General features: G+C 27.7%; 2 protein-coding genes across 3 annotated transcripts; one reads left to right on the forward strand and one right to left on the reverse strand.

Moving 5' to 3' along the window:
• Positions 1-1,760: 1,760 nt before the first annotated feature.
• LOC132949087 (N-acetylmuramoyl-L-alanine amidase AmiD-like) lies at positions 1,761-5,850 on the reverse strand. 2 transcript variants are annotated; one of them, XR_009665068.1, is made up of 2 exons: positions 4,849-4,932; positions 1,761-2,536 (listed from the first exon to the last, which is right to left on the reverse strand). XR_009665068.1 is itself a non-coding variant. In XM_061019863.1 (2 exons), the coding sequence occupies exons 1-2, from the start codon at positions 5,812-5,814 to the stop codon at positions 2,408-2,410; spliced, it is 390 nt and encodes a 129-aa protein (XP_060875846.1). In that variant the 5' UTR covers positions 5,815-5,850; the 3' UTR covers positions 1,761-2,407. The 2 variants fall into 2 exon arrangements, 1 of the variants encoding a protein (XP_060875846.1); XM_061019863.1 differs by lacking the exon at positions 4,849-4,932 and adding an exon at positions 5,554-5,850.
• Positions 5,851-10,781: 4,931 nt separating this feature from the next.
• Positions 10,782-13,178, forward strand: LOC132949182 (uncharacterized). The gene is made up of 7 exons (XM_061019948.1): positions 10,782-10,844; positions 10,913-10,972; positions 11,054-11,179; positions 11,241-11,465; positions 11,549-11,638; positions 12,396-12,473; positions 13,050-13,178. The coding sequence occupies exons 1-7, from the start codon at positions 10,782-10,784 to the stop codon at positions 13,176-13,178; spliced, it is 771 nt and encodes a 256-aa protein (XP_060875931.1).
• The last annotated feature ends 13,019 nt before the right edge of the window (positions 13,179-26,197 follow it).

Consider the following 26,197-nt stretch of genomic DNA (forward strand, 5'->3'; position numbering starts at 1 on the left):
TACTACCTATATAGTAATACTCATGATACATTGCTTTGCTCGTTCTAGACGATATTTTGCAGTATTCATATCATATACGGGCTTTATAACGTTTTTACGATGGACTCAAATAAAAAAAAGGTAGATAAGTGGATGTCGCTCTGCTGTACAGTAGGTTACAAGTGGGTCACTGTAATGGATGGTGTTAAATTTGAATTCAATGATATAATATCATTGTATAAGAAAAACGATTCTGAGCGAAAACGGTCAGTCAGCCTATGATGATATTACCAAGTATATTTGATGATATTATTGTGAATAAAGTAATTTATATATAACCTATTTACGTGGAGCCTTGTTTTCAATTTTCAATCCTTAGCTGTAAAAGTTGAACATTTTATACATTTTTAACTACAAAATAATTAATAAATTATAAATTTGATAAATGTTGTCAAAATTTGAACAAAAATGTCAAAATGCAATTATAAACATTCAATCAAAATTTCATGTCCCTACGGTCATTTCTTTTAGAGTTACACCAAAAACCAAAATCGATTTTCTCGAAAAAAGATTTCGCGTAAAAATTCCCGTTTTTCCTTAATTTTTCTTTTGTTTTTCACTTTGCTTTTGAAAACTACTGGGAAATTTTTACTTTTGACCCCTCAAAGTACCAACTAGATTCACTTTCCTATCAGAAAAGTTATTATTGAAGAAAATCCAAGCACTTTTACTATCCTAAAAGGTGATGGCATACACAAAAATAAAAAAAATAAAAAAAAACACACATCATTGTAAAATCAATACATTCATCGCTTCGCTCAGAATCTAAAACAATATGATCAATATAACTCAATTATTTCAGAAAATTTTGGTCCCAATCTGGAGAGTTCATTATTTAAGTTTTTTTTATGTCATTAAAACCATTATAAAAATTGAATTCTCATAATGTAAGTAATTTCTATATTCTATATCTATAGCGAATTACAATTTAGAAACTTGCGTTCAGGCCCGTATTTAGGGGGGGGGCAGGGTACTTGGGGGGCGTTAAACTTTCATGAACTTTTTTTATTATTAAGCCAACATAAAAGTTATAACTTCGAAATTATGTAAAATGTTTTTTTCCTTATGTATTGTAATTGTATTTTAGGATGATATTCTCTCAAATCTTTTTTTATACTAACAATAATAATTCCTTGGATAACGGCATGATTGCAGCCCGCGGCTAGCGTTATTGTTGTAAATAAGTAAAACACATCATAATAATAATAATGTTTATTTTACTTTTACGTAATACCTACGTCTCGATTATTAATAATATTAAGATCAGAAAAAATGAAATTAAAATAAATAATACATTTTTTTCAGTTTATAATTTATTTATATAATACGAGTATAAAGTATAGCTACTCGGATACTAAAAATACTAGATTCTTTCAAATTAATATTATGTGCAATAATTTTTTTTTACAATAAGATAAAAATTTAAACGCTTATAAATAAATCATTGTAATATTGTATTAATTTTTATTTTACTGATACTTTTTTTTATAAAAACTATAATATGTTTATTTAACATTGGTTTTCCTAGAGATTTAAGAGATAGCTAATAAATGAAAATAAGAAATATTGGAAGGAATGCAATCTAGCTGAAAATCGATTTTCGTGATTTTTTTTTTTTAAATTGTCTTTTCCACGTTTATTGATTGTACTATAAAAAAATTCGGTCAAATTTTCTTAGAAGTTATAAGATAACTTCAAAACCTTAAAATCTTCTTATTAAAATACCAAAATAACATTTTTGATTTTTATTTTTGTGAGTTTTTTATCCTTATAATTTTGGTGAAATCAGAAATTACCTATTGTATTTACTGTATATTATATTGTTAATAAAGAAATTAAATAAAAAAAACCGCAACGGATGGGAATTTGCCAGCTCGTGTATAGCTTTGAAACTAAGTCTGACCGACAAATTCTGTTTGCTTCATTGATTGTTCTTAACTCATTGAAAAACAAAGGTTTCCAAGAAAAGAAATTTCAAAATCTAACTACGTTTATGAGTTATAAATTATGACCAAAAATAATAGGTACCTACCTTACATTTTAAGAAAAAACTTTTTCGGGTAAATATGTTGTCCCGGGGCGCAAAATGTTCAAATACGGCCCTGCTTGCGTTAATGTGAATACTTAGCTACCAAAGCCCAAATCCAATACATTTCAAGACGTGTTATTAGACGATTATACAATTTTGGTTTTTGATTGGCCGTAAAGTGTGCCTTAAATGCCTTAATGGCTTGAATCTCATCACTTATATTGTAACCGTAAACACCCAAATAATTGACAAACAGCTTCCGGTCTGGTGTACACGGGCACTGCGTTGACGAGCCACCATTAAACCGACAATGCGAATTTGATCTTGATAAAACGGGTCTCACGAATTATTAGTAGCATTATATCCATAGTTAACGATTTCGATACCTATTGATATGGAATTGATTGACGAGTAGTTGCCCCATAAAGATATTCCGGCGTGACGCGAAACGCAATTTTCTGGCACGACCTGCAGAAGTTACAATCATCATTTTTATAATAATATACACGTTATTTATTACTAAGTCACTAAATATATTTTATAATAAAAATAATAATCCCGTTACAAAAAATGGATATTAATAATTATTATTAGAAAGTATTGAGGTGCATTGGATATTGAATATACGATCGTGAACCTATATATTATAATATAAATACAAGTTTTATATTTTATTCTTCGAAAATTGACTTCATAACAACTATTGTTTAATTGTTTAGGCATATCAATTTATATACCTATATATTGCTTACTTCATTTTTTATATTTTTTTGGTTTTTCATGAGTTTTTCAAGTGTTTAAAGTTACAATTTTGTATTTTTGTCTAAATTTGACAGTATCGTAATTTTCTTATTTTGTTTTAATTCAAAAATGAATGACTGTAGGTAGGTAATTGCAATTTTTACTAAATGTTTGTAGTAATTTTTAACTATACTTACATAAATTATTGTATTTTATATACGGAATGACATTTTCAAAACATTTAGAGTAATTATATGCAAGCCTAGGCATAAACAAGTCAAAAAGTTAAAGTTAAGTTCATTTTAACTTTTAACATTTTTATTTTTATTAACTTAATTTTTAACTTACCTGAATTTAGATTCTGAGCTGAGTGATAAATGTATTGACTTTACAATGATGTGTGTTTTTTTATTATTATTTAATTATTTTTATTTTTGTATGTGTCAACACCGTTTGGGGCTGTTTCGATTTTCTTCAACAGTATCTTGTTGGATGGGAAAGTGAATCTAGTCGGTGCTTTCGGGAGGTAAAATTTGATTTGTTTTGAACTGTTCGTGCGGATATTCTCAGTTTCCATTTTTTTAAATTTTTTTTTTCTATGAATGTAAAAAAAGCTTGAAAATTTAATACAAGCCTCTTAACATATTGTTACATTGGCGTTTGAAAAATATTAAAATTCTTTAGTCACAATTTTTTTTTTATAAGCATTTAAAATTCAAATCTTGACAAAATACGGAAAAATCATGAAAATTAGTAAATTATGTTGAGTTAAGAATTCATAAAAAAATTTATTTTTAAATCTAAGAATTGCAAATGTCATACAAAATTTCTCATAAGTTTATCTACCTTTGTCAAAAGTAAAATGTCTACTTACAAATCAATTAAAATTTTTATGAGAGTTTGAAGTTCATATTTTTACAAGATTAGATATTCACTCGATTTCTCATGTATATAGCGGTTTTGTTATTTTATTGTTATTCAAAAACAAGTAACTGTAGATACATGAAAATTTCACGAAATGTTTATACTTTCATTTTCTATACATCATAACATTTTGAAAATATTTTGACTCTATTTGAGCTGTTTACAGACATTGTCAGTTTTTAATTTTTTTAGTTTTTTTTTTCTATAATTGTTAATAAAATGTTATTTGTTGGGCAAAAAGCGTGCAAATTTATTACAAAGTTCCTGATAATATATTGTTACTTCAGCAGTTGAAAAACATTAAAAATACACGGGCACAATTTTTATTTATAAGTATTCAAAGTTCGAATTTTGACAAAATTTATCAAATTTAAAACTTAATAATTATTTTGTAGTTAAAAATTTATAAGATTTTCAACTTTTATAGCTAAGGATCGACAATGTAAAACAAGGTTCCACGTAAATAGGTTATAACTTATAATATATAAATTACTTTATTCACAATAATATCATAAGATAATAAATATACTTAGTAATAACTAATAAGTAATATCATAAAGGCTGACTGACCGTCTTCGTTCAAAATCGTTTTTCTTATACAATGATATTATATCATAGAATTAAAATTTAACCACCATCCATTACAGTGACCCACTTGTAACCTACTGTACAGCAGAGTGACACCCACTTCCCCACCTTTTTATTTTTCTATGAATGTCAATACAATTTTATTTGTTGGGTTAAAAGCTTGAAGATATAATATAAGGCTCCTGATATATTGTTATAATAGTAGTTAAAAAAAATTAAAAATACATAGACACAATTTTTTTATAAGAATTTAAAATTCGATTTTTGACATCGTTTATCAAATTTAAAATTTAAAAATGATATTGTGGTTAAAAAGTTATAATATGTTTAAATTTTATAGCTATGGATTGAAAATGTATAAGTATGTGAGTAGGCTATTCTGTAACCAAAATATCTCAAAAATATAAAAACACAGTTTTTTTTTATAGTTATTTTATGTTCAAATTTGGACGAAATTACATATTAAATGACCAAAAATAACAATTTCATTTATTTTGTTGTAATTGTATAATATTAATTCAACTTACCGGGTACCGTATTACTTATTATTAATAACAATATAAATATAATATGAAATAACCACACTGACAAACCGTCTCCGCTCAGAATTGTTTTTCGTATACAATGATATTATATCATTGAATTCAAATTTAATACCATCCATTATACAGTGACCTACTTGTCCCCTACTCTACAGTGGAGCAATATCCAATTATCAACCGTTTTGTTGAAATAAACTTAATAAACAACGAGTTAATTTTAATCAAATCCAAGTTACGATCATTTGTAAATAATTAAATAATAAATATAAAACAATTATTATAGATGACACATGTTGCGTAAATATTTACTTTTCATTATTTTAAACCATATTACTGGCTATTTATAAATTAAAATTAAAAAAAAAATAACTTAGGTTAAGTCAATAAGTATAATTATTGTAATTTTCCATATAACTTTTAACTTAATTGAGTTAAAAAAAAAAATAGAATAACTTTTTAAAATATTTTCCATCAACTTAACTTAACTCAATTAAAAATTATCATTAACTTGCCTAGGCTTGATTTTATGCTATTGGCTAATAATAGTACAACTGATAATAAAAATGTAACACACACATTGAACTCAATGACGAGGTACACTCGACTCCTACTGTATAGCAGAGCGGTTACCTACTTACTCTACTTTTGGTGTTTTATTTTAGGAAAAAGGTAGAAGATAAAATGTTGTACCTGCATTAGTAGATTGTGTGTACCAGCTTCGGTAGGTCTCTCGATTACATATTGAGAACTGACATTTCTAAAAGTATTACTTCTTTTAGAAGTAAATTCTTTTACAGTAGTTCTGAAATCTAGATCAGTAAAATGCAGTACTATAATCTTTATCTTATTATTCACATTTCTGTGATAGAAATGATTTCTATTTGCATTTGGACTTTTAAATGGACTAATTGCATAACCATGTACTGGATTGAAGTATTCTTTATGCACCATGATTTCAGTTTGTTCTGTCGCACGAAAACATTTAGGATAAATTATTTCAATAGGTTGTAGTACTTGATCATACGTTGTATTTGTACAATAAAAAAATGGCAGAAACATCAAATGAAATGTAACAATATGTATATAGCTTTACATTATTATTTACTATTAATGTTTAAACTTTTATAAAAAATTAATATTACCTATTTTATAAATGTATTAAAATAACTATTGCACTATATTTGTGATTTTTTGAATCAGATATATGAGTGATACATTTGATGAGAATTAAATTATATTGTAATGAACTGATTATTTAATAATCAATATTATTAGGTACCTATTATAGAAAGTATTTTTGATAACATATATTAACTATTCTGCCAATAGCAATGTTGTATGGTTTTACTATACAGAGTGATTCTTTTAACAATAAATACTCATAGTGCACTATCAAAAAATATTAATATTTTTTAATTAAAATAATTTTCATTATTTGAATCCATTTAAATTATCATTTTTGAGAAAAAATATTTATTTTTACTTTTTTGGATGAAAATACGCATTAATTTAAGCTCTCAAAAGAGAATATTTCTTTGAGACTTTTGAAGTATTAAAATTGAATTTCAAACTAATAGTTAATTAGTCATTAATAATAACTCTTATTAATTAGAACTAAATGTCATCAAATTGTATCTATTCTTATATAAAAATGACTTAAAAACATAAATATTCACTAAAAATGTCAATTTATGCAAAATAAAAGTTACATTATATAAAACATAATATCAAAAACTTTCTTATATAATGAGTTTCTATTGTTAAAAAAACATCAAGTACCTATATTACAAGTTCATTGTAAGGTTATCGTTTTCCAAATGGTAAAATAATGTTATAATTATTACAATTAATAATTAAACGTTTGGGAGCTGGTCACATGTTCGAATTAAAAGTTTTCGAAGTATTATTGTTCGAAGGTCATATATTCTAATCATAATAAAATAATAATTAAAGTAAGCCAAATGTAAATAAGCACTATAAAGTACTGCTATAAGTTATTTTTCAAAAGTATAGGCAAGTAGGTAAGTGAAAAATATAAATTTGAGTTAGTTAAGGTAAGCCAATACTAAGAATGTTGTTTAGATTAATATTAAACAAACAATATATTTTACTCTAAAAGACGATGTCAGCGCACCATTTGTTTTCTCTCTGACCCACGCGCAACATGTCAAATTTACGTTTAGCATAACCCACCCTGTGCTGTTACTTTTATTATTAGAGTGAATTCACCTATTATCAAACTTTAAGTTAAGAATATAACCTCTGTCACTACGTTGGTTTTTTTACGATATTTTTCATTTTTTTTTTTCAGTTTATAAGCATTTTTAAATTGCAAGGTACGTTCCTAGTATTGACTTACCTTAACTAACTCATTAGTATATCTTAGGTTAAAAAAGTCACTAAGCCTATGGTCGTAAGCGTTAAGTTACCAGTTTGACGTCTCTATCTCTACCGATGATCGCAAACTACTTGCAGGTTATTACAGTCCAACAAACTGGTCATGAATACTGTTTTTTGATTCGTAATAATAGTCGGTTAGCGCGTATGTGACTAGAACACGAGATGGCCCAACAGTGCGCGTTATCTTGTAGGTGGCATTGCCCGAGTATGGGCAAACTGTTATTATTATATTTCCAAGTATTATTGTGGCTGTACCGCGGTATTTATGATGAATCCCGTCAGAGACAACACAAATAATGGATATCTGACCATAAACAGGAGAACATAATATTACTTTGTTATAGGTACCTGCTATATTTTACAACAAATAAAAACATGTTTTTTTAAAAGAAAAATTATTACAGCTTTAAAAATGCATTAGCTTAATAGCTTCGCTTTAAACATTTATAGGTACCTACTTGATGCATAATATGTGTAGCACTGCGAAGATTAAAAGTAAGTAACATTTAAAAATTTACTTTTTCTTTTACTTTTAGTATATTGTGACTCTATAAACAAAATTTGTACATAGTTTGATTATGACCGTCGTTGTTAAAATTAAAACATGGTTAATAACACTTCAACATTTAGTTGGATTTACGCTATCTGGATATTTTCCAAATATAATAAACAATATTTTATTGATCGTCATATTATTATGTACGAGTACGATTATAATTAAAACAAATTACAGTAGAAGCATTTATGTGTTGTAACTTGTAACTATATTGGCCAGCGTTTTGATTGTGTACCGTGTCCATCGGTGTAATGAATATTTTATATTATACAGAGTGCATTACGAGGATTAGTCATTTTTAATAAGTACCTATATATAATATATGATTGTAATGCATTGCTATCTGATATTCATGACATATTGTATACTATGTGTATAGGTAGTGTTTACCATCATCTAGTTTTAAATAAACAATTTATTTCAAATTCTGCGCAAAGCAAGGATCGTCTTAATTTTGTAATTATGTCTTGGGAAAACTAAAAATTGTCTGTAAATATTTGTTTTGTGGTTACATATTATTAGTTATTTTCAGCCTATTTTCAATAAATATATATTTTGAAACAACGCACAAGTTAAGTTTCAAGTATTTTAATAAGTACCTATAGCTACTATATTTATTTGTATAGGCTTGTTATATTTTAAGTAACATATATAATTGTATGCTGACCATCTGAATAATATGGACACTAAAATTTACTTTGACGACCTTCGTAAATTATTGACAGTGAAATTACCTAAATTATTATAATAGCAGAACCAATAATTGTTGGTGCGCCTTAAAATAAAGATAAAACATTAAGAACACAAAACAACATTATGGCCTTTCATTCTATAAAAGCAAAAGCGCACGCTTGTGTGTGTGTGTGTGAGCTTGTTTGTACTCAGAACTGATGTGTGCAGCGAGAACGTACTATGTTACACAAAATCGAAGCTGTAAGATGTGGCGCCAGCGATCGTCTGAAAGGGATGTTTTATGAATGAAGTTTTTGGTATGTCGCCCACGTGGAATGCGAATATCCCTTCACAGCGTGTGTAACTATATGGACCGAGGTTTATATTTCAGAGGGGATGGTATTGCGGTGACGAAGGGGTAGCCATTGACGTGGCGCCAACGAATCCCCGACAAAGGATTAATAGCCATTGGGTTCCGAAGAATACTTTCCGATATAAAACGCAGTCCTATATAAATCATAATACAATAACATACTTGAATGCATCATTGAAATGAAGATCAAATTAATTTTCTTTTATGTTAAAATGTTTTATTTTTATTTTTTGCCAGTATATTAACCAGGTATATTATACAATTAATATTAAAAATAATATAATTTAAATTTAAAAAAATAAGTTGCAACGTTACTCATACAATATTTTTCCAAACATAATACCTATAATTATTATATTTAATTCAATAATACAAACAATAATAGATAAAGTTAAGTACACTTATGAAAGTCTGTGTTATATAATATTATATACAATAAATAATACTATAACGTAGCGTATTTAGAGTATACAATACGACAACTGATCACTTTACTAAAATTACCTAACCTCATTGTTTTATTGATGAATTATTTAAGTTGTTTTAATATTAAATATTTTAAGATGGATAAAATATTATTTGTAATATAATAATCGTATAAGCATAAAAATAGATATCTCGTAGGCACATAATATATTTATAAATTGGTTTTATAAATCTCCGTTTACTTTATAATATTATAATATATTATATTATATTACTAGCTGGGACGTTGTCCAGGCCAAAGATTTGTGTTTTTAATAAATATATTTATACAAAATGTATGTACCATATTTCTTCTAATTATAATATTAATATAATATGTAACGAATTGCAACCATTTAGATTGACAAAAAAAAAATTCTTTTTTCGTATGCTAAAAAAAACCATGTGTGAGCTACCCTTTACTTATCTACAGCCTATATGAGTTGAAAAATCGAGCTGTATACACCCTCCAATTTTTAATTTCCTATATTTCTCCTATAACCAATAGCAACCATTTATAAACAAAAATTTCTGTCGTAAATCTCAAAATACCTATTTGAGCACCTCTCCGGGATGAACCAACTGGGTCTAATTGTGAATCTAAACCATTCAGGGACTCACTCAAAAACACACAAAAAATGTCCAGTGGTTTAGGAGGAGTTCATACAGGCTAACATTTATTTATATATATATATAGACATAGTTTGTTATTATTTTCGGCCACCCAATTAATTTCACCAAGGAAAATTATTATACATTAAAACCTTCCCCGTGACCCGACCGATTTATTAGTGAAAACCGTATTAAAATAAGTACAGTTCTTTTCGAGATAGCTCGTACAGTCTTACATACAAAAAAGAGGCAGTGTTTCTCTACTATATTATGCATGTTATATACCATATAAACCTTGCTCTTGAATCACTCTATCAAAATCAATTAAAAAAAACCGCATCAAAATCCGTTGCGTAGTTTTGAGAATCTAAGCTAAGCATACAGACAGAAAAAGTGACTTTGTTTTATAATATGTTAAGACATGAATCAATCTTTATTCAGATATTGGTTTGAAATTTTGAAATATAAATATTATTACAATTAATAAATAAACATGACGTGTACATAAAGCTTTTTCTGAGGCTTTAGGTCACTAATAATCACCTAATCTAAAAAAATATTTTTTGGGAAAAAAGTAAAAGATTAATATGCTTACTATACCACTTGTTATAGTACCTAGTTCTCCTGTTTTGCCTATATATTCTACATTTATGCTGGCTTTTATAAATTAAAATATAATATTTAATCAATACTGTTATTCTGTTTTATTTTTTTTATAATTTACAGTAGTTTTACAAATTTTTAGAATCCCGTTTGAAAAAAAAATTAAATTAGTTAATTTCAATTGAATATTCGTATACCTACTTATGTTCTGATACATTATAATACAAGTATAGCACTATGTTAAATTTAAACGATAATAACTTGCGTTGGAATAAAAAAGACTCAAATGATGCTGCAACGGTAAATTATCATAATATTATTCTTAAATGATTTATAAGAAGGAATTATTATTTTTAATTGTTCAATAGAACTTTACAGAAACACCTGATGGTAGTCCTCAAGAATGTAATTCATCTAAAGCTTTTTATGTAAATATTATATTTATTCACTCATACAATAATTATTGTATTGTTAACTGTGTTAAGAATAATACGTGTTTAATAAATTAGAGCCTTAAAAAAAAACACAACAGAAACAATTTGAGAAAAAACGATGAGAAAAATGATAGTTTAACTTCTTTGAATTGTTCAGATTCGTCAAATCAACAAAATCTACTCACGCCTTACCCTATTGTAGTAAATTGTTTCGTTTACGATAAGAGATAATGTATATATAATATGTTTGCTATTTTTTTAGGAAAGTAGAAAGTCAGATGTCTGTGCACAGGTGAGAAGGCGGCACATAACAGACACAAATAGTTTAAAACATTTTAACATGCATCCCACGTGTACTTTAAATATGTATAATAATAATTATTCAAATTCATTAATGACCGACTCAAATCCTATACATGATGTATCAAAATGTTTGACTCGTAACCAGTCCTTTACTGAGCAAATTATTCCAAGTAGCCGATCAACAGTATGTCTAGCATTTATTACACCTACAATATATTTCACTGTGTTTATAACAGTTTTGGTTTTACTTTACATTTCTACTAATAGCTCAGAACGAATATTTGCATCACGGAATCATGGAGAGAAATCAATCACGTTGATAAAATTAAGCTCACTGCAGATTTATTATTTCATTTGGTGGGTACCTATATCTAATGTGATAAGTAAAATAAGTATAATAGCCAATAGGTAATATCATACAGTGTATTATACCTTGTATTCAATTTTCAATATGTTTTACTTAAAAACAAAAAAATTTGTATAAGTAGGTACATAAATCAATAAAAAAAACTAATCAATTTCAATTATCCATAAATAGCACAAAAAACAAATTATTTTGAAAATGTTATCAAGTATAAAAATATATGCTAATTTATGTATTTGGTTAAAAATTAAATTCTATAAAATTATTATTCATTTTGAATTGGAGCCAAAAACCTAAGTTAGTTTTTTCAAAAACTTAATAATTTATTTTTGTTTTTCATGATTATTTTTAAAAACGCTGGGAACTTAACTATTTAAATCTATTTTTCTACAAAAAACCACCCTAAAAAAAATTAAATTGAAGAATTTAAACTCCTTCTAAAGGCAAAACGCACACCACTGTATACAAGCATCTCTAAAGGTTGCATTATTAATTGTAAAAACCCACTGAATGTCATAAGCATATAATATTTGTACAGTTTCTAAATCGTACCTATACTGTCTATATTGTACCTATATTATAATTTAATCAGTAGACTGTTATGAGAAAATTATATATTATAATGAAATCTGTGGAAGTGGAAATTGTTATCTATAGGCACTTAGCTTGTATATTATAATTCAATAAGAGTTTCTACTACATAATATTCTCAAACATTGTGGTTTATAATTATTCATTTTTATGTATTAGAATTCAGTGACCAATAAAATAATGCCGCTTATTAATTTACATGCATTAGCCAATCCGTTTCTGCAAATTCCAATTCAGGTACGGATATATATTTTATAGTTTTATTTAACATGATAATATTATAATAATGTTGGTAATATAAATTATAAATATTAGATTAATGTCTTATTGTAATTTTTCTAAAAGTTAAAATTGTGTATACAAATAAAATATTATATGGTGCTTTACTGGATGTGTGCCGAATTTTAAATGTAACGATAGCTGAAATAAGAAAGGGATATTTAATATTTTCATCTTATGTTATTATTTATTATAATTAATAATTGTTGATATAACTAAAACCGGTTGTTTATTAGTTACAAAAAAAATTACTTAACAGGTGTACTGTTTTATATCATATTATAATCTGCAAGACATCTAGCGATGTTTCATTTATCGTTACTGTAAAAGTTGAGGTGCAAATCGCAAATGCATATCATTATTATACTTTATATACCCATCTGTAGCTGTATCATGTTTTCAAAACATTTTAAATTTTGATTTTTTATTACAAGTTTGTTATAATTTGTAATTTAGTCATTGTTATTTTCTATCCTTTTTCTTTAGCATAACTAGGTAGGTATATACTTACTCAATTTTGATTTATCTGTTCAGGTTTGTCGTATGGCAAATAATATTAATTTGAATATGGCTGAAGTGTTGTGTAGAAAAAGAACCGAAGTTGCTATAATTTCCTGGATGGCAATTACACTGAATCAGCAAAATACATCAATACGGGTATAATAACACCTATATTAGAAAGGTACAAAAAACTTGAATACGTTTTTAAACTCTAACCGGTAAATCTATTTTAAAATCAAATAACAATAAACATTAAGTATTTACTATTTTTTTTTTTTTTTTTTTTAATTGATCATTTAAGCCCGGCAACTATGGCCATTAGCTGTTTGTTTGTTTATTTGTAGGGGAGGATACTGTTGATTGGTAAACACGTGTGTGTAGTTTTTGGCAGATTTTCAAGTGGGCACCCGTAGGTATCTGCCATGCCCGGGTGGGGGATGGCGGCACTTGTTCTCCGGACACCGTGACTTGTCCGGAGAAAAATGCCGCCCATGGCCGAAGGATCGAACTCGGGTCGGCTGCGTCGCTGCCGACACCTTAGTCCACTCAGCCACTCCGCCCCCCTTACTATTTTAATATGTTAGAATAAAAATAAAATATTTGTTTTATTTACCTTGTTTTTATTTTGTGTAAAGAACAACAAAAAACAAAATCAATTTTATTGAAAACTGAAGTTTTTTCGTAAAAATTAACGTTTTTTACAATTTATTTTTTATTTTTCCCTATTTATTTTGAGAATTACTGGGAATCGTTATCCTCTCTACCCCCAAGTACCAACTATATCAAATTTTCTACCAAATCCATTTTTCAAAGTTGAAATTGAAGCAATTTAACTGCTTCAAATGCCAAAAGTGGGCGATAGGCTCAAAAAAAAAAATCATTATAAAATACATTTATTTCTCCATCACTCAAAATCTAAAATATTTGGTGATTTTAATCTCACTTTATACATGTTTGAAAGCAGTGGCGTAGCCAGGGGGGCTCAGGGGGCTACTATAATTATTAAATTATAATTGGCAATTTGGCTTGATTCCCAAATAAAGTGAATCTTACTAAATAAACCAAAGTTATTAATAGTTATTATATCCTTTACATTTGTTTATTTTGTGGATTTATTGATTAAATTGTTGAGCAGTAGACAAAAGTATTATGAAAATTATCTAAAAATAATTGCTCACTATTTTTTCTTATAATAATTTATTAGTATTGGCTATTGAGTAGGTAGAAACCTAACCTAATGTTTTTTTTTTTTTATTGTAACTTATAAGACAAATTTAAGATCAGTGTATTATCAATTGTGCCAAAAATCACAGGTGAAAAAATTATGGAATAAAAAATGGTTATAAATCAATTGCACCAGAGGATATTGAGTGACGTACCTATATTGGCGTGTACATCAATTGTGCCACCACATACGTATAATAGCTTTCTATCTTCATGTGATAAAATTAGAAATTTATCAAAACAGAACATCCACTAACGAAAATCAGATAAGATAATAATAATAATATTACATGGAGAATAAACGAAGTTATACAAATTATATTACATTGTTCCAAAATCCAAATGATCATGTAGCACAGACATAAAGTAACAGCAATATTGTATATACCTGTGCAGGTATGTGGTATGTTATGCATACATTGTTTCACCTTACGTAGAATCTTTTATTAAAATAAGATATCGGAAAAAGTTTTTACCTATGTTTCTAATATAATGTAAATTAAAATACAGTAGGTATACCTAAGTGAATCGGGAATATTTTTGACGTATTTTGTGTTGAACAAAATTTAAAATACACATATTTTGTATTTTGTTTGTATTGTTTATACTAACTGAATTTTATATAGTTAAAATAAAATATCAAACAAAATTGGTACCTACCTAAATCTAATGTCTTATAATATTATAATATAATATGTGAATCGTGATGTGTGTATTATATGTATACACATTCAGTAATTTTTAAGCATAGATTTTTTTAAATACTTCCATTCAACTGTATACATTTTGAGAAATATTTTAAATAAAAATGTTAACAGTGTGTACATCGTTATTTTTGAATTTTTCCAATAGCATTATGAATGTCATATAGGTTTTAATTTTTTAATTTACATTTCGGTAGGGGGCCACTAATATTTCTCGTCTTATCATATAATTGTCTGAATACAAATATACTTGTATACATGTACACATCCAAATGTCCACTAATTTGTCTACTATTTTATAATAAATGTCCAAAAAGCAACGAATCACATTAATTCCACGATAGACGCGAACAGATAACACTGTTGTGTGAAAGCACATAAAAATGTCGTCTCGGGACAAGGTTTTTCAATTAACCCGCAATAAACACCTCTCTCCGGTCTACATCGGACCCCATAATATACAAAACGAGTCAATAATTCTGTCCGGTGCTGAATATTTCGCCCGTTGGAATGTCCGACATTCTGTGGAACACGTATCCTGTTTTCCTTTAAATAATAATATACTTATATACATATCGTAGTATCGTACAATAGTAAGACCAACTCGTAATAAAAATTAATGTATTTAAAAACGATACAAAATAGTTCAATCGAAATATATATATTATTTTTTTTTTTTTTATAGCTTATTAGATGCGTAAAACTAACTATTGATAATCACCGAGTATAGGTAGGTACAATTTTTATTGTTTTCTACACATGCGTTGTTCCTGTAACGTCAAGATACTGTTTTCTTTTTATAATAATACTTATACTTTATATATTGCTGTTGGATAATACATGTCGAATAAGGTAGATCGAGAAAACTTTATTTTTATTATTACGATCCGTATAAAAAATATATAAAATATGTAAATTAATATTCACGGAATTGTAGTGTCAACATTATACACGTTAATAGTTATTCATTTATCGAGAACTAATTATTAAAATTTGACAGTTAATTAAACAAATAGTTATGAGTTTTACATTATTATCATGTGAATTAATACGAAAATAGTGACAAAAAGGTTTAAAAATAGTTTAAAAATTAAGATAAATATTATTGCGGGGTGAATAATTCATAAAGTCAGTGAATCTGAAAACAGAACGCTAAGTCACCAATGACACTGAAATTATAATGGTACGTACAATAAATAATTAAACAAGTAGTTTTGCATTACAGTGCAGGGTTTTATTTTAAATACCTACTTAACATTTTATTGGATTCACAGTAATAAGAGTAATAACCAAAATATTATAATATTTTTAAATTTAAATAAAGATAAATTATTAAAATGAAAATAATATACGTTAAACAAAGATGCATATTCTATTTAGTTATGATGATAATATTATCACTTGTATGTAGAATGTAGGTAACCAACTCATATAATTTGTAAAATCATATTAAACAATATTTATACATATAATAAAGTGAATTAAAACTTTAAAAACGTATCCAAATATACCGTTTGAATCATTTGGAAATTAAAAAGAAGAAAATAAAACATAATTGGTATACAATATCGACGGTTTACAGGTAAGTTACGTTTGTCACGCATGTCTTATATTAGTATTCCACGGCGTTAGTTAGTTTTCGTGTTTAAAACAATAGAACAAAATAGTTTTAACTCGATGTCCACATAGTTTCTTTTGTGACTTAGACTCCTAAAAAAAATCGTTCATCGAGAACAAAACTGTAATGTTTTTTTTTGTGCTATTCGTGGGACGAGGTAAACCAGTGCTAATTAAAAACCGGACAAAATAAGATTTTTAGTAGTTCGTTTTTTCACAAAAGATTTTTTCACTACCATTCTACGAATTATAAATGTCGGCAAATGACGAGCAAAAATAACATCCAACATGGGAGAACGAAAATTAAATTTAAAAAAACCTACTGACAGAATCAACACGAGATTGTCTGATCTTGTTTTGCTCCCCATGGAGTATGTGTATGTCATCAAAACAAATTTCACCAGTCGATCATAGAACCAGTGTAATATTTAGATAATTTGTTTTATCTTAAACTGATAATACTTCAAATATGTTCAAATATCATCAGCGATTATAATATTGTAAAGGCAATAAGAGCAAGGCATGTTGTGTTGTCTATTTTGAGTAAGTTTCAGGCGTAGGTTTAATAACTTAAAATTAGGTTAATATTTCTCATTAAATTACATTTAAATATTTATTTTTACTATAGCTCTAGTAATAAACTTTTTTGAATGATTACTCATTTTATAATTGGATATTATACGTAATACATATTATATATTATTATTTATTAAGTTATAAAAATATTTAAATTTGGGAATTATTTTTGATACTTAATAATTGTATAAGTTTTTGGCTCATTGAAGATTTTTAGGATTTATTATAAATAGGAAAATACATAAAAAACAACTTAACGACTTTAAAAGTTCTAGATAATATTATATGGGTAACTTTTCCGATAAGTCATATAAAACTATATATATATATATTATTAAATCACTAAACATAATAAATGTTTACCTATTATTTTTTAATCCTAGACATATGTTTACAGTTTTTTAGGTTAAATATTACATCTCAGTATTCCACAGAATATATATTTTTTTAATAATTATAAAGACAAGTGTACCGTAATTGAGCTATATATAGGTACCTAGCAGTTGTGTAGGTCGTAAGTGCATTATAAATCGAATGTTGAATACTTGAATCTAATATATTACTTACAACATTAGATAAAATGTACTATATTATAATATTTAAAAAATGCAACATGTCTTATACTTTTGGATTGCGTTTCGTAAATGTCTTTATCAAATTTAAATGTCATACCTATGACAATACAATATTATAGTATATAATATGTAACAAATGTAATTTACTAGTTTAAACTATTTGATATAGCATACAAATGAGTATGGATAATTAAAACAAAATTTCACATAGGAACGAATTTGATAATCCTAAGAAAATAATAAATATAGTAGGTATACGAGTATAATAATATTATAATCATCCAATATGTGGGTAATCATGGTTTTAAAGTTTTCTTTTATGTATATAACTATATATAAGATATACATTATACGTCTATACATGTGTACATTATGCAACACGTTTATCATCGTATAATATTGCGGGTGCTCATTAGTTGGCGGTATTTTAGGTTCATAAATATTTAAGATAATTCGGTATGTTTATACGTCGCTGATGCCATGTTTCGAACAGGTTTATAATTATTACGCTACACAACGTAATTCTGGGTCCACTAGTATAGTGACGGCAGTCAGTGGAAGAGGAAAAAAAATTAAGACAAGCATTGTGTTAAAATACACACACTCGCTTATAATGACCAGAGTTTAGCAGCTCTGATGGAAACCGCAACCATTTAAATGGTAATACGGTAGTCAAGATACGTTTATACGTGAAAAAGATTCTAATTACAGATTCGACAGCAGGCATCGATCGTGGATTTGCTGAAGGTGAAAAAACACACAAAACTGGTCGCCATATAATAATTTATGAAACTCGTGTTCTTGTTGCCTAATAAGTGGTATAGGTGTATTATATATAGTGTTTTTCTATCTTATTAGTAGAGGTAAAAATCGGAAAAAATGTGCATACGTTTAATATAGGTAAATATATAATATGGTTTTAATTAACACAACGCGTTTATCTATTTTGTACTTATACAGCCATTGTTATTAAAATACGTTGAATTTCGTAAATATGACGATTTTACTAGACCAAAACGCAATATTATGTTCCTGTAACGTAATTCAGGAGGGTCATATTTTGGAAATTTTCCAAATATATATTTTTATGATCGATATGGTTGGAAAAATGAGAAGGAAAAAAATTGTATGGAATGAAATTTTTCAAATGGTTCGCCAAAGAATGTGGATATTCCACATACACACACATACACAAACAAGATGGTAGCGCGATGACCTCTGGTATTTTACGAGAGGAGTCGCGCGCATATAATACACACACTACGCGGGACAGGTGTTCCATAAGCTGCCACCACTTAGCAGTCCTTGAATCTGAGCCAAGTCGAGTTATCAATACGTTATCGAGGAAGTACCCATTAAGTCAGGGGCCAATTTATAGACACTTCATCCCTCGACGTTCAATTCTCCGAGAACATTTTCACATTTTTTTTTTTTTAATTTTGTCCATGTTAAAAAAAAATAATGAACATATTTAAATACACCGATGTAAGCAGTAGTAATACCAAAAATTAGTTATGGCTAACCTAAAAATAATAACTTAATGGCTATGTATTATAATATTATATTTTTAAAAGTATAACAACTAATTAATATTCGAATTATTATTAATAATATTATAAAAATAATATGATTAATTAAAATAAATTAGTGTAGGTAATAGGTAGGTACATCATACACAATTTATTAAAAATTATCCCGTCTGACCATTTAAGCTATACTTAATATCTTCATTTACGACTAATTATATATTATAAAGTATAATGGCTTGATTGTCGTAATAGGTAGCTACAACGTTAAACGTATTTTATGCAATACCTATGCATTATGTGTAATATATATTATTTTTATTTTATATTCAAATTCCAGCAATCTTTTGAATTGAAAATATTTTTTAAAAATTAGATATTTTATAATTTGTACTCATTTCAAAAACATTTATTTTATTATTATTTTTTTTTTTTTATCTCAACGCATTTTCCATTTAATTGTCATAGTGCAACAACGATTTGCTTTGTATCACACAAAGAAAAATTAAAAAATAATACGGCCATTAAAATAGCACACGATGTATAATGCTTTTATACATTCAACACATACTATTCTTTCGGTATTATATAGCTTATAATAATAGAATTATTACATTGAACTAAATGAGCAAAAAAATAATAGGTACATATACATATACATATATATCGGCTGAACTGTTGAGTTTGCGATACGAATAATTAATAATTAACAGGGTTCAATCACTTCATTTTCATTTGGCCTAAATAATTGTTGTTGTTATTATTATTATTATTATTATTGTTATTACTCTTATTAGCGAGTTGCCACGGTAGATGGTGTGTTTGAATGTTTGAAAATAGAAATATTTAAAAATGCTTTCACTGTGACACACTAGTTGGTATTCAAGAAAATACATTTTTTTTTTCACTTGTTAGATGTAGTGGCCTAAAGTGACGAATTTTCTAAGACAAAACTGCTAATACAATTGAAATGAAAGTATAATGTCCACCGGGCATAATTATTATGTTATTTTATTATAATATATTAGACTAGTGTGCATATGTTAACTGGTACCGATTAAAACTTAAAATGCAAGGAATTGTGTTTTTTCTTTTTAAACATTCGATCTTTCCGATAGGCCGATAGCGAACAAATGGAAAATACTATTTAAATTCAATTTTCTCTGTATGCTTTCAAGTTCCGACATTTAAATATAAATTATAAACAAACACTATATACTAATAATTCGTTAACTCACTTTTAATCTCAAGCAGTTGGAAAAAGTACGATTATTATATACATTTTTATTAATAGCGTGATCATATAATTTCATTGCATACAACTATACAAGTATACAACTTTTACATTGAATTAACTTGCATTTGTGCGCAACGGGAAATATTAGCATATTTACAACGAACGGTTTAAAAGTATACATAACGTTTTATTTTTAAAACTGCCTGCAATTAGGATCCTGTTTGTTGTTTCTTCTTCTTCATATCGGCTTGTGCCCATTTACCAACGGGCACATAAATCAAAGTTGCAATTATTATTGTTGGCTACTGTGTTTAAATCGGACAATCGAAGTATTTTTGCATTTTATATTATTAAGATTAAAAATACAAGTGCTTGAAATCTGTCACATTATTCGTTTCCAACGGGATTGTCAGCTACTTGTTAAATTCCTATTCAGCTTCCAATCAGAATGATGGGAGTGCTACAATTATGATATATTCCAGTGGAATTCGTAGTGGGGCATGGTTAAGCGAGTTAATATATATTTCAATTTGAATATATTTGATACATCAATAATATTATACTGTGAGAACTACTTGCACACAATTGCTAAATATTTTAACATTCAGAAATCACAACGTAATTTATACTCAAACTATGATTATATATAGGTAGCGTACTTACATAATATACAATCACAATGTAGGTAATTGAAAATCGATCGGGTAATGATATAATCAATGTTAATATAACAGAACAAACCAAGAATCAAGAATATTCTTAATTTGTTTTAGCAAAATAAAATTAATAAATCATATCTTATAATTAGATACATCATGTATTTAATCCACCTATATGACCAAAAACTATTATCGACTCAAATTATTTTAACTTTCAATTCATTTAAAAAATTACCTTTTCTCAAGAAAAATGTTGTTCTCGGGCGATTATTGCGATTTTATACTTTTTATTTCTTATGCAAACGTTTTTTTTAAAAATATGAATAATTCTATAAAATTATTCATGCACTTAGCTTACCTACTTTATTATTACTTACACCTTATTATGAGATATATAATTTGTATTACATGCCATATAATTGTTACTTAATAAGTATATAGTTGTATCACATTCAAGTATAAGTTATAACTATATTATAACATTAGTAATTATCGTGGTGACACTAATTAATGGGATTATAGGAAATAATGACTTAATATGGTTTTTTTTATCAGTTTAATACATCATTATTTCACATGGTACAATATTGTTAATTTTATTGTAAAAATCAATCTATCAAAAGTCATATGCTAGTATGCTATTGACTGTCATGTATTATTTTTAAACGTATTCTACAGGTAGGTAGTTTAATACTTCCGGGTAATAATAGTTTCAATTTATTATTAAAGTGAGTATCCAACAAAATAATTTTTTTAATTCAATAATTTTTAGTAAATTATTAATCTTTTTTTTTCGTATTTTATATAGATACTAAATACTAATTGCATTATATACATACTGTGTAGGATAGTAAAAATCTTTGAGTATAATATGTTTTATTTTTATCAAATATTAAGCTATGAGTATCTTACATTTTATGCATCATTAACTTATGAAGTATGCGCTATGTGCCATGTGGTTGCTAATTTTGCATATAGGGACTTAACGTACCTAATTAGAACCTATATAGATTAGCGAGGCTTAGAGCTTTAGATAATATATATAAATTCAACAAAAAGTGATTATTGAATGTTGCTGTATACTGGAACTAGGTACTGCTCTATCTCTCCCTCTGTATATTAAATATACACAGAAAATTTCGGTATCTCAAAGTCTCAAGTGACCGAAAAAAAAATAGAGGTACCAAGGTGATTCAAAATAATTTAAAATAAGAATTATGTTTATTTTTAAGAGAAATATTTTATTTAAAATATGAGGTAGGGGTGGGGGTAGGGATGTTTTTGAGGGATTAGTCCCTAAATCCCCCTGCCCATATTTGCGCCTATGCTGATGATGTACGTATCTTCGAAGTTCATATATAGTTATAATTCTAAAGTTTTACCGTTATGGGTACTATAAGCTGGACGTTGATCGTCAATTAACTTATACTTTATCACCTGGAAATCGCATATACTTTATCGAAACTATCATACATTCGAATTAGTAAATTATAATAAGCAGGGGTGCTGGATAATGATTTTGATATATAGAACAGTTTGACATACCGAAATAAATTAACACGTAAATCCAATTATGATCGGGACTAAAAAACAAAATTCGACGTCTTAATAATTCGAGAGAGTGAGGTTCCACTGTATATATTATATTCTTATATAATTATTAATATTAATTTATTATAGTGTATTAGTTTAATTATTAGATATAAAAATATTTTTTCGTTTTTATTTATATACGTATAGGTGGCACAAATGGTTGTGTTTCAATATAACAGCAAAAGTACGGTATTTTATTACTTGTTAGTTGATAATATATTGAATATGATAATTATTATTTGTGTCACAGTAAATTAATAAAATATATTACATTTTAATAATAAAGCGATACAACGTCTAATATTATATGACATACTGCATTAAAATAATCATTTCAAATCGATATTACCTATTGTAAATCTGACCTATAGGTATCTGTATTATTTTGTAATTATGTATATTATTCATGTACAATTATACATTTATACGCTCACGAATTATATTAGTACCTATATGTAGTAGACATAATTAACAATTATTATTCATTAACCTATTATATAGAACATAAATTATAAAATGTAATTTTATTTGGAGTTATATTATGCATTATATTAGTATATATTTTAACTATGCAAATTTGAAATAACTAAATATAAACTACACTCGGCTGTATCTTAGATTTTATCTTCGACAAGATCATCCGTAACGGTTATGACGCCTCAACCATTGAAGAAATTGTAACGGGACAGTTCACACATTGGTCCTGTACTCAAACACAACAACAACAAGACAACAAAATCAAATGAAGTGTTAAAGCAATAAAGGGAACAGAAAACGGTAATCCGGTTTTAATTACTGGCAGATTCTCACTCGGGGGTGTGTTATTTTTATTTAAAATAAAATTCGGCCACATCTCAGCGGGGTTCTGTTACTTTTACCGAATGACCCCAGGGCGCTCCATCGTATCCATGAGACGAAGATGACCTAAAGTTTTTGTTTTTCTCCTGTTATGCTCGCTGAACAATAGCGAAGCCCCGAGCGTGCTGTTTTATGTGGTGAGAATTTAGCAGAAAAGGACAGTGCAAATATGGCATGAAATTAAAACTTAAAATTAAATGTAGTACACACGATGTATCTATAGAATTTTTTTTTTGGGACGCCCTGATCACACACGTACAGACTCGAGTTATAGAAATGCACAAAACCAGTTCTTGTTGATTATGCGGCTTTAATAATTTACTCTGTATTGCTAGGGTTATACGTTATTAATGACCAGCTTGACCTCTCTTCTGGTTGACAAATATAAATGATGGCAAGTGAAATACGAATTACAGTTTTATATAGTTAGAAAATAAATAATTAGTAATATGTATTGAAAATAATCAATAAAAAAAATTAAGCCACAACTATATTATGCATAATACATAGTTATAGTATTTAAAACTAACTGGAATATATTGGTGATCTCGTAAATAAAATGTAATAAGCCAACATGTTGTACTTTTGTAAAGTCGGATTTACAAATAGTTTGTAGAAAATATAAAGTTTAGAATTTAAATAATATTATGGATTATGAAAATATATGAACCAAATTATGTCAAAATAAATATTTTTTTGATTTGTCCCATTTATTTGAAAAAAAACCATAGGTTTGCATAGAGACCAACAATATTCCAAGTAAATCAAGCATTTTCTATTGATCGTATACAATATGCAGATAATACTGTTCTTAAACTAACCGTCCTAATCAAGGCCACCTGTAAAAATATTTCTTCGAGGGGGGAGGCGAACAAAAAAATATTCTATCCTTACCATAGAGTCTGTTTTGTATACTTAAATCTGGGATTTAAGTGATTGAGAGTTCGTATAACACATGCCATCTAAATCAGGGAGAACAGTCACATGCCCCCCTTAGGGTTGGCCTTGGTCCTAATGCATAATTACATATTACATTATTAGATAACTGCACAAAAGTGTCCGGTGAGTTTTGATATATTATTCACTTGATCATGAAACGTTGATAATATATTACCGCCATTCCGAGCAATAATAGTGTCTTTAATGCCTATATTTCGCCGTACAACATTTTTCTCGGCGTTTTGAATTTTATTTATTTTTTCTGTGATCTATTGCAGATAATACAGCCACAGTTCACATTAAAACGTATACTTTATTACTCGGTAATAATAATATTATCATCGTTTAATTGTATTGATCAGTGTCTCAGTGATCACTGATATTTTAAAAAAGCGGCGTTCATCACAATAATATATACGACTGCGACGTAAAAAGTAAACGTTAATTTTTTTTTCCCGCCAACCCAGTTGTACGATATTATCTTATACAGTTTTACCACATTACCACATTACCACATTACCACACACGTGTCTGGTGTACTCTGTGGTTCGTTGCCTAGCAATAGACATGCACAGCATAATATGAATATGTATAGTTCATCCTATGCTCATGTACATATAAGGGATACGGTCGATACGGAAAAAAACTATTGAACCTGCAAAATCCTGAAATACAAAGACACACATTCACATTTCACATACATAATATATTATACATAGGTACAATTACTGATTTATACAAGTTTACATATAGTACCTACGTTACAACTTACAGTAGATATTATATAAACGCCCACGCTATATATAAAATATTCCTCATGGCAGACCTTGAATTCAAATATATATTTATCCTATTTAATTATTGTTATTTTTTTTTTTCCGTTCATTTTTGTTGTTTCCATATACGCACACACATACAACACACACATATAATATATATATTATATATAATGCGAGTAAACTACAAAATATAATTATTAAAGACGACGGTCGTAACACAAAATTATCATCACGAACGACCGCGGGGCCGAACATTTTAGAAATACGGGTCGAATGTATAGTGTTGCAGCTTATCATAAGAAAACTGGAATTGTACTCTACCTCACGTTTAGAGCCCCTTCCATTTTTCGACCGTAATATAATGTTTACCACTACTGACTTATGAACTATTTGTATTTAATAATATTATAATATGTGCGAATATCGGGAAGGAGCGCGTGTGTATGGGCTGTAAGTGAGTTAATGATAGGTATTTATAATAATATAATATTATAAACGACGAAAGGGAGGAAGTGTGGAGGGACAGGGGGGGGGGGAGTAAGAGAGACGAAGATGGATGGAGAACGAGAGAGAGATAGTGAGAGAGAGAGAGAGACGGAGAGAAATAAAAAGAAAGAGAGAGTGGGATAGAGAGAGAGAGAAAAACAGACCTTCAAAGAACGTTGGAAACACGTACCGCCAGATAAGCGCAACCGGCAGACTGCTTGGTGCTCAACAGCAATAAGTTATCTTCGGCCGGTTACGCAGCGGACCCCGCGGACCGCTGTCGCTGTCGTTGACCATGCTTGTCCGATGTTATTATACAACTGCATCATTGTTGACGGGAGGGGCAAAGGGTTCGCATTCCGTGTCGACTGACGTCTATCTTATCCGTACTTGACCTTTTTATTTTTT

This window comes from Metopolophium dirhodum, chromosome 7 (assembly GCF_019925205.1).
Source record: "Metopolophium dirhodum isolate CAU chromosome 7, ASM1992520v1, whole genome shotgun sequence".
Lineage (NCBI taxonomy): Eukaryota > Metazoa > Arthropoda > Insecta > Hemiptera > Aphididae > Metopolophium > Metopolophium dirhodum.

What these genes read in the sequence shown, in the direction of transcription:
- LOC132949182 (XM_061019948.1), top strand. Translation starts at nt 10,782, where the DNA reads ATGTTAAATTTAAACGATAATAACTTGCGTTGGAATAAAAAAGACTCA. An exon ending in ACTCAAATGATGCTGCAACG is followed by an intron (nt 10,845 to 10,912) that starts GTAAATTATCAT and finishes ATTGTTCAATAG; the next exon opens with AACTTTACAGAAACACCTGA. An exon ending in CAGATTTATTATTTCATTTG is followed by an intron (nt 11,639 to 12,395) that starts GTGGGTACCTAT and finishes TTTATGTATTAG; the next exon opens with AATTCAGTGACCAATAAAAT.
- LOC132949087 (XM_061019863.1), bottom strand. Translation starts at nt 5,814, where the DNA reads ATGGTGCATAAAGAATACTTCAATCCAGTACATGGTTATGCAATTAGT. An exon ending in CACACAATCTACTAATGCAG is followed by an intron (nt 2,537 to 5,553) that starts GTACAACATTTT and finishes TAACTTCTGCAG; the next exon opens with GTCGTGCCAGAAAATTGCGT.